The sequence below is a fragment of the Phodopus roborovskii genome, unplaced genomic scaffold (assembly GCF_943737965.1).
Source record: "Phodopus roborovskii unplaced genomic scaffold, PHOROB, whole genome shotgun sequence".
Taxonomy (NCBI): domain Eukaryota; kingdom Metazoa; phylum Chordata; class Mammalia; order Rodentia; family Cricetidae; genus Phodopus; species Phodopus roborovskii.
The window spans coordinates 48,620,001-48,629,034 of NW_026126480.1; the positions used below are offsets into that span (position 1 = coordinate 48,620,001).

The 9,034-nt window shown below is 54.0% G+C and overlaps 1 protein-coding gene across 4 annotated transcripts; it reads right to left on the bottom strand.

Annotated features, from left to right (window-relative positions):
• Nucleotides 1-5,761: 5,761 nt before the first annotated feature.
• Hras (HRas proto-oncogene, GTPase) lies at nt 5,762-8,801 on the bottom strand. Of its 4 annotated transcripts, none has more exons than XR_007835033.1 (7): nt 8,635-8,801; nt 7,624-7,775; nt 7,252-7,430; nt 6,959-7,118; nt 6,784-6,864; nt 6,174-6,299; nt 5,762-6,025 (listed from the first exon to the last, which is right to left on the bottom strand). XR_007835033.1 is itself a non-coding variant. In XM_051193347.1 (6 exons), exons 2-5 carry the CDS (start codon nt 7,732-7,734, stop codon nt 6,180-6,182), a joined length of 570 nt encoding a protein of 189 aa, XP_051049304.1. In that variant the 5' UTR covers nt 7,735-7,775; nt 8,635-8,801; the 3' UTR covers nt 5,762-6,054; nt 6,174-6,179. The 4 variants fall into 4 exon arrangements, 2 of the variants coding, with proteins under 2 accessions (XP_051049304.1, XP_051049303.1); XR_007835032.1 differs by having other exon boundaries at nt 5,762-6,054; XM_051193347.1 differs by lacking the exon at nt 6,784-6,864 and having other exon boundaries at nt 5,762-6,054.
• Nucleotides 8,802-9,034: the final 233 nt, after the last annotated feature.

Here is a 9,034-nt window from a genome sequence, read left to right on the forward strand (position 1 = left end):
CTGGACACCAGCCCTGCCCTATTGGCAGCAATAGCTGCTATGTCTCTACCTGATGTCCCTCTCAGGCCCACGTTTCTCATTTTGTGAAAAGCTTGTTCCCAAGTCCATTCCACATTTAGGATAAGGAACTGAGCCCCACCTTTCTAAGGAAAGAACATTAAGTGTCAGAGTTGGGGAAGAGTGGGAGCAGGGACTTCAGAATCCCAGGAGGTGCCATGAACAATCCAGGTTAGCCTGGCTTTCTCAGAGTAGGCAATGGCATGGGTACAGCCCCCTCCCAAAAGACACACAGGAAGCCTCCCTGGGTATCTGAATTTTAGGAAGAGGTTTGAAAATGGAAGATGAAACAACAAAAACAAGACACACACACAGACAAAAAAAAAAAAAAAAAAAAAAACAGAGAAACAGAAATTCTCTGATTCTCTGGAAGGGAGTTAAAACTGAGCTTCAACTAGGCATGGTGGTACATGCCTTTAATCCCAGTACTCAGGAGACAAGCAGAGGTGGATCTCTTTGAGTTTAAGACTAGCCTGTCTACATGGAGTCTCAGGCCAGCCAGAACTACGTAGTGAGACCCTGCCTATACAAACAAATAAGTAAATGGATCTTCTCCCAGCCTGATTAAGGGAAAGGAGGGTGTGATGCAGATTTTTTTGGGGGTAGGGAAGCAACAGGCCAAGGATTCTTAGGAAGCACAGCAGAGGGACCCAAAGCCACAACCCATGCCAGGAGGCCTGGACAAAGAGGTAGGGAGAGGACAGCAGTATGGGTCCCAGAGTATATAGGGATGTCAAAAGGGATAGAAGTCCCAGGAGGACAAGGGAGGAGTCCTAAGCAAGATTTAGGAGTCCAGAAGGAGGGGTGATTCTACCAAGGGACCTTTCCTTATAGAAAGTAGCCACACCCCTCTACTGGATACTACTAGGTATCAAGTCCTACACAGGAAGTGTTGGGAAGCAGGTGGCACTCAAGGAGAATGATACTAAGAAACAAATGATGCCTGGGCATGGGCCAGGTTGCCACACTCCTTATGATGGTCCTCAATAAGGAAGATGCCTTTTGGGCACTGGCCCAGCTGCCACCCCATTAATGAGCAGCATACCATCCAAGTTAAGTAGACAACTTCTCCATGATGTATGTACGTCCTACAGAGAGGGTACCAGAACAGAGGACCACTGCCTGGGCCTCCATGTTTAAGTAAAGGCCTATAAAGTGACACATAACTGGCCTAGAGGTGAAGGTGTAAGGTTGCAGGGCGTGAACTGCCTGCTGTAAGAATAAAGTATTCCTCAGGGGTGACTAGGAACAGATTGGAGGGTGAGCAGGGACTCCAGCAATATGGAGACCTGGTGTATAGGTCTCCATCAAACACTTACTAGACCTCCTCCTTAAAAGATACTGGTTTTGGCCAGGCAGTGATGGCACACACCTTTAGTCCCAGCACTCAGGAGACAGAGGCAAGCGAATCTCTGTGAGTTCGAGACCAGCCTGGTCTACAAGAGCTAGTTCCAGGACAGCCTCCAAAGCCACAGAGAAACCCTGCCTTGAAAAAAACAAAACAAAACAAAACAAAAAAAAAAAAAAAAAAAAAAAGGAGGATGAGGAGAAGACAACGATGACGACACTGGTTTCTTACAGAACCACAGAACCAAATCAATGACTACCACGTGGCCCAAAGGGCTCTACACTCTGGTTCGAACCTGTGAGACTATATAGTCCAAAAACTGAAACCATGTTGCACAAACAAAATAAATCAACCAGAATGAAAATCAATTTTCATCCACTGGATCCCTGACATGGTTTACCCTCAAATGTAGAAGCAGCAGTGCCCTGGATTTCCCTGCCAGGGACTGTCACGGTACCAGTGGGCATGAACACATTCTGTTCTCTTAGGCAGCAGCCTTACTACCTCTCCTGTGGGAAGTACAGGGTCCTGTGACATGGGTCACACTGAATGACCATGGGTATGGGTGTCCCATCACCACTGCTGCTTCTAGGCTGTTTCCTAGTCTCCCTCAAGCAGTACTTCTCTTTCTCTTACAGGAAGTGCTTCATTGCCTCCCTTAGTCCTGCACCTTTACCTCCAGGCCAGCTCTGTTTCTATGTAGGCAGGACACAGCAGGGAGGGTTAACTGTGATCACTGAGATAGAGCAAGGAGCTAGGGCTTCCTGGTCTACGACAAGGATTGAAAGGATATAGGGAATCCTGGCTCCTGGTCTCCCCTGGACCAGACTCTTTTGTGAGTTTACCCCAGAACCCCACAAGCTTGGCAATGCTGCAGCATGCTATCCCAGAAGAGGCATGTGGTTGGCTACTGAAACACCAATGGATGTTACTGGTCCTCCAGCCTGGATTCTGAAAGTGCAATGTTGCTACTCCAGTTTAGCAGAGTCAGAGGTTTTTATGTGCCTGAACCCCACAAGAGAACAAGACCATCAGGCAGTCCCCTTCCCTGACCCACTTTCCAGACCTCCTTCCAGAGGCTGTCCACAGCAGGGCTCCCTATCCTCTGGCTGGAACTCTGGTATCAGGGGAAAGTGCAGAGGCTGCACATTTTATTTCCCTGGGGCCTTTGGCAGCCTCCCAGGGGGACCTCAGCCCTCTTGGGTGATCTCCTTCCACAATGATTTTGACTCCTGAAAGCAGGAGCCACTGCCTGGGCATGGGACAGGTTGCCACCATCCTTATGATGGTCCTCAATAAGGAAGATGCCTTTTGGGCACTGGTCCACTGCCAACCCTTTAATGAGCAGCATACCATCCAAGTTAAGTAGACAGCTTCTCATGGCACCAAACAGCTAGGCCAGGTGACACCAGATTGATTAGTGATGGCAATTTACAGTCACAGCACCTTCCCTTCCCTACTTGTTCTGAACCACTGGACTGTCTGTTGTAGGTACTCCCAGGGCCGTCAAAGGACCCGCTCATGTCCCTCATCAGTCAAGAGCCCTCAGTGCATAAGCATACCAGGTGATGTGTTCCAGCCTTTTATTCTGCAGCTCTCACCATCTATGGCCAAACTCCAGGTGACAGCATCAACTTAATTCATCTCCTCTCCTGATTCTGAGCCCAAGAGGCAGCCAGACACCTCCATCTTTGTCCCTGTCCCCTACTAGTTTCATGGGCCCAATAGGTTGCTCAAAACCTAACTGCCATAGTCTTTCCTCTGCCTCAAAGGCTACCCTGCCCTTCAGAAATCAGGACATAGTAAGGCAGCAAGGCTAGCTAGCTAGAACTTGTGTGGGTATTGCTTCTTCCTTCTCTGAGGGGACTCAGAGTGGAATAAGGAGAAGCCTCAGGTTCCTGGGATACCTGCTACTGTCCTCAAGCTATGGCTCCACCCCTCTGGAATAAGCTCTAGTTGTAAGTTATAGGTTCTCATGATTCCACAAATGGTTCCAGCCACTGCCTTTTGGCTCTCAGCTTATGAGAATGAGGTAAAAAAGTATCAGAGTGAAAGGACCTGCCTCATCCCCAGAAGCACTGGCCTGCATCTGGAATAGAGAGGTTTGGGGGCCATTATGAACAGGGAATCTTGAGGAGCTTTATTCCTCTATCAGGACAGTGAGGGACATCAACTGTCCAGGGATCCTGTAGTGTTATAGCAATGAAGCACAGATAGGCACAGTGCCAGTTTCCCAGCCCAGGAGTGTGGCTGTTCCAGGAGCTCCCCCACCCTCTAAGAAGGCCAGAAGAGCCCATATCCAACAAATGAGCTAGGCCCCAGACCAGGAGGTCTGCTGTGGCCTTGTTGCCACAGAAACCACAGCACACATCAGAGTCTGAATAAGTGCCATTGGCAGAACTGGCTAGGGCGGGAGAACCAAGGAAACTCTTGAGTCTTGGCAAGCCCCTTATCACCCCAGGTCACACCTGCTAACTCCAGCCCTGAATAGCTACAAGACTGATAACGGCCTCATGGAATCATCTCTATAGAGAACCCAGAGATTGTGTGCAGGCCATTGGTCCCTCCTGGACAGGTGACACCCTCTCATGTCTGCTGTTATTTGTAGACCTCAAGCCCCCCTGAAGCTCTGGAATGTCTACATCCTGGAGAATAAGGTTGTGGTGTCATGACCACGGCAAAAAAAAAAAAAAAAAAAAAAAAAAAAACCTTCAAGGTACATTGAAGTCACTCCTTGGGTATTCAATACAGACCTTGGCTAGCTGTGGGCCACACTCAAACTAACCATTTGTCTACCTCTCCAGGCCTGAATGAGCCAGCCACAAAGGGTGGGCCAGGCCAGATGTGGTCAACTGGGCAGGGGGAAAGGTATTGTCCCAAGCACTAAGCCCATCCCCCATACCACAGATATAAGAGTTGAGGGCACTTTCCTGGCAGGATCTCTCTTTGGGCTATAGTCTTATGTAGACAACAAGACCAGAGTTAGAAACAGAAGGATGCCTTAGCAAGATGGACCTGGGCACAGGCAGGACATGGACAGCAACCTTTCCCAGGGCCCAGCCCAAAGTCAAACTCCATACCTTTGAAAAACCTGTAGTCTCTCTGTAGGACGTGCTGCTTTAGGCTGAACCACACAATGCTAAAGTACCTTCAGGCCTCCACTGTGGAGTTTTGAAGGATAGGATGTAACATTCTTTCCATATTAGCTCCAGTTTGGGGTCCCTTCCCAGGGAGGGCAGGCTGTCTAGGCCCCATGAGCTCTGCCTCCATGTTTCCATCATTCTGCTTCCCTGTCCACCCTTACAATCACAGTCCAGAATGTATTCAGCCTATTAAAAACCCCCAAACAGGGCCAAAAACAACCACTGACATAGCAGGTCCTGTCTCCAACCCACCTGCATGGCCAACATGGCTCCAAAGGGGCCACTGAAGCCCCAGATGATACCTCAGGAGCCTCAAATACACACAGATAAGGAAGCTGAACATTTGGCTCTTGTGGAAGAGTGCAAGTGTGGTGTCCCACTGCCTAACCACTCAGCAAGGAGGCCCTGATCATGCCTATAGGAGCCTCCTTATATTGCAAGTGTCCTCCAAAAGAGGGAGTTCACCCAGTTCCATTTGAGTCTTGAGAGAGTAAAGTGCACACACCGAGGGACCCAGCAGGCAGGATAAGGAGGTGGGCCCTCCCGTTGCCATGACCAGTGCTAGAATGAGGCCCTGGGCATGGCACACTCTTTGGGAGCCATGAGCAGCTACCTGACTGGCATGTGTCTCTCAAGACCATACAGGTGACTTGGAGAATATCTATACACATTGGAGAGGTGGTAGGAACTGGTAAGGCAGCTTCTACCCTCTTAGGGAGCCGAGATTGCCAGTCTCTAGGCACTGATGGGACAGAGGCCTGAGGCCAAACAGAAAACATTGAGGCCCTATTTTCAGAGTCCTAGAATCCCCATCACTGGTCAGAGGCCTGCGGGATGCGAGGGCAGGGCAGGTCTTACACTCTGCAATCGTTGGGGCTATACTTCACGGATCCCAGAATGCAGGAAATGTGTTTCCTGCTGGAGACAAGGAATGCTCCCTTACTCTTAAGGCCCCCTCCTCCCATTAGCTAAAGGACAATGGGTCACTTTTCAGATCACCTGACTATTCTTGTGTTGCCTATAGCTGTCTGCAAGAAATACAAGACAGCTGGGGCAGGCAGAAGGGAAGGACCATACAGTCCAGGGTCCCAGGCTAGCCACCCCATCCTCTTCTCAGAAACAGGAAGAAGGCAGATGATGAATCCCAGGGTCCCAGTATCTTCTGTGAGGCCATGGGCAACACACCTCCTGCTCCCAGCCAGAGACAAGTCAAGACCGTCAAATAATTTACTGTGATTCAACCTGTGCACCATAGGCACCCGAAGGGAACTGAGAGGGGTTGAGGACTGGGGTGCCAGTGGCAATAGGGACAGTTCATGACAGTCTGTTCAAATTGTCCATGCGAAGGTCTTGGTCACCTCTGTCCACCGTCCCTGGACTGGACTGGCTCCAGCATCGCTTCCTTCCTTCCTTCCCTTCTCTTTCCTTCCTTCCGTCTGCACCTCCTCCCTGCATCCGGCACCTCCACGTCCTGAGCCTGTGCCGGGACGGGCACAAAGGACACCACTGACCGCAGGCAGGGGCATTGGCAGGATGGGGGGGGGAGCAGGGACATCAGAGTGGATGTGAAGTTCATCTGGCTAGCTCGGGCCACTGCCCCACACGTCTGCCGGTCCCTGCCTCACCTGGTGTCAGGATAGCACACACTTGCAGCTCATGCAGCCAGGACCACTCTCATCGGGTGGGTTCAGCTTCCGCAGTTTATGCTGACGAATCTCACGCACTAGTGTGTAGAAGGCATCCTCCACACCCTAGGTACAGAGGGACTAGATCAGGGGGCACTCTGAGGAGGAAATGGGTGCTGTCTAGGTAAGAAACTCCCTACTTGGATCAGGGAACACCCCAACCCTGGAAAACAACCCTTCCTCGGCTGCAAAACCAACACAAATAGGGAGCTGGGCTCAGCATATCTAAAAGGCACAGGACCACTCTCCTTAAACAGGCTTACTCTGGAATATCCTTTAGAGCAACTCAACTCAGAACTCTCCCAGATCCCAGTATGGCTCAGGTATGAACACCCTGACCACACGTAAGGGCTCAAAACTAGCAGGTACCCATAGGACTCTATGAGGACAGGAAGGACTAGGCCCCTGGGTCACCGCTCCGGCCTGGCTCAGGGCAGCTCTCTCCATGGACCCCCTCCTGCCCTGGCACTGTGTCAACCCAGAACTGCAGGGCATAAGCCCAGACCCTGGCCCTTGCCTCCCTCACAGTCCTGCCGTCTGGGAGACTTACAGCATGGGGGCCGCTGGGTCACAGGGGTCCCGGGGGGTCCCAGAGGGTCCCGGAGCTGGAGCCAGAGCCAGAGCGGCTGCCCTGTGTTGAGGGAGAGGGGCGATGAGCTCTGCTCCCTGGCTGGGGTGGGGTGGGGTGAATCCCTGACTAGCTGTGGAGTGGGGAGCAAGCTCACCTGCCGGGTCTTGGCTGATGTTTCAATGTAGGGGATGCCATAGCTGCGGGCAAGGTCCTGGGCCTGCCGAGACTCAACAGTTCGAGCAGCCAAGTCACACTTGTTCCCCACCAGCACCATTGGCACATCATCTGAGTCCTTCACCCGCTTGATCTGCTCCCTGGAAGGGGATGGGGAAAATGTGAGCCAGCTAGCAGGCTACAGACATGGCTGTACCCAGGACATTCAAAAGACATGAACCTTCAGTGTGCACATAGAACCTTCCTCACCTGGGCTAACCATAGGTGGCTCACCTGTACTGATGGATGTCCTCAAAAGACTTGGTGTTGTTGATGGCAAACACACAGAGGAAGCCCTCCCCTGTGCGCATATACTGGTCCCTCATGGCACTATACTCCTCTTGACCTGCCGTGTCTAAGATGTCCAGCAGACATGTCTCCCCATCGATGACCACCTGTTTCCGATAGGAGTCCTGCAGAAGAACAGAGCTTAGGGAATCCCACCTCACCTCAGAATCCACAGAGCCCGCCTACCCTTGCACCCCTCATGCCCAGATAGATCAGGTGGGAGCCAGTCCCATCCCACCTGCAAGACCTAGCTGTGTGGGCCTGTCCTGACTCTTCCATGACCATTGCCAGAGTACAGCAGGTATAGCCAGAGCTCACCTCTATGGTGGGGTCATACTCGTCCACAAAATGGTTCTGGATCAGCTGAATGGTCAGGGCACTCTTTCCCACGCCTCCAGCGCCCACCACCACGAGCTTGTATTCTGTCATCGCTTCTATAGAGGCTGCCACTCCAGGAGCTCCTGCCCCACCTGCCAACGAGAGCCACACTTAGGCCCGGGCCACTTGAGACTGTTAATAGGTTCCTGGCACAAAGGCTCTCGCCAGCATTGAGAAGGCAGGCCAGGCACGACAGTGGCCCAGTCACTCACCTGTGGCACCTCCAGCTGGGACAGGGAGCCCCCCCCCCTCCACCAACACTTAATGGCTGTGTGAAGAAGCAGGGAGAGGCCCCCAAGGCAGGGCTGACAGCTGAGAGCTTCTCCCAACCACGCACCCAAATTAGAAGTCGCTAGGTAGGCAGAAAGCCTCAACTGGAGGCGCCTGAGGGCTGAGGCCACCCCCCAAAAACAGGTCCTGCCACGGCGGCCTCAGCGTGCCTAGACAAGCCAGTGCCAGCCTACAACCGGCTCCGGCCCGCCGGCATGTGGGTGCAACCGACAAGTATTTACTGAGCGCCTACTGCATGCCAGGCGCGGTCCCGGCAGCGGGGGAAGGGTGGCTAGAGAGGAACCCTACCCTCCGCTGAGACAGACCTTCCACAAGGGGCCAGGGAGCCTTCAGCAAGCAGGGGGGGAAAAGCGGCTGAGAGTGTGGGAAGCAGGTGACTGCGGGAAAGACTCACAAGGGGCGCGAGGGGTGGCTAGGATGCAGAAGGCCCTGAATGGAGCCCGAGGCGGGTGTCCTTTTAGCCCCGAGGCAGGAGCGTGATGGCCGCGGGGCTCAGAGTCTCCGGAGGCCCGGGCGGCGCCTCGCCGGGAGGGCGGCCACAGGCGGGGCGGGCCGGGCCGCAGAGGCGGGCAGCCGGGCGCTAGGCACGCTGCCGGGATGAGAGGAGAGGGGAAGCTCCGATCACCTGCGCCCCGCGCCCCACCCCGTGCCTGCACTCACCGCTTGCTGGAGTGACTGCCCCCGGGGCCGGGGCCGGGGCAGGGCGGGGGCGCGGACCGGAGCCGGCTGGGCCCGCGCATGAGCTCCGTCCGCGGCGGGTGCGGCTCGGGCTGCGGGCGCCGGGCGCGGACGGCGGGGACTCGGCCGGGCCCGCGCTCGCCCCGCCCCGCTCCGCCCCGCGGCCATCCGTCAACCCTAGACAGCCGGTGATTGGTCGAGCTCCGCCTCACCGCGACCTGTTGTGATTGGCTGAGCAACCCATCCGTCAGGAGCCGCAGCTAGGCGGGACTTCCTGGAGTGGCAGGGAGGGCACTGTCGCGACCCGGGTACTGCGCTCAAAGGAGAGACGCCTAGTTCCGAGCTGCGGAAGAGAGTGAGGGAGCCCGAGATTCCGCTGGAG

Coding starts and splice junctions, on each gene's coding strand:
- Hras (XM_051193347.1), bottom strand. CDS start 7,734: ATGACAGAATACAAGCTCGTGGTGGTGGGCGCTGGAGGCGTGGGAAAG. Junction 7,119..7,251: donor GAGGACATCCATCAGTACAG/GTGAGCCACCTA, acceptor ATCCCCTTCCAG/GGAGCAGATCAAGCGGGTGA. Junction 6,300..6,958: donor CATCAGCCAAGACCCGGCAG/GTGAGCTTGCTC, acceptor CTCTGTACCTAG/GGTGTGGAGGATGCCTTCTA.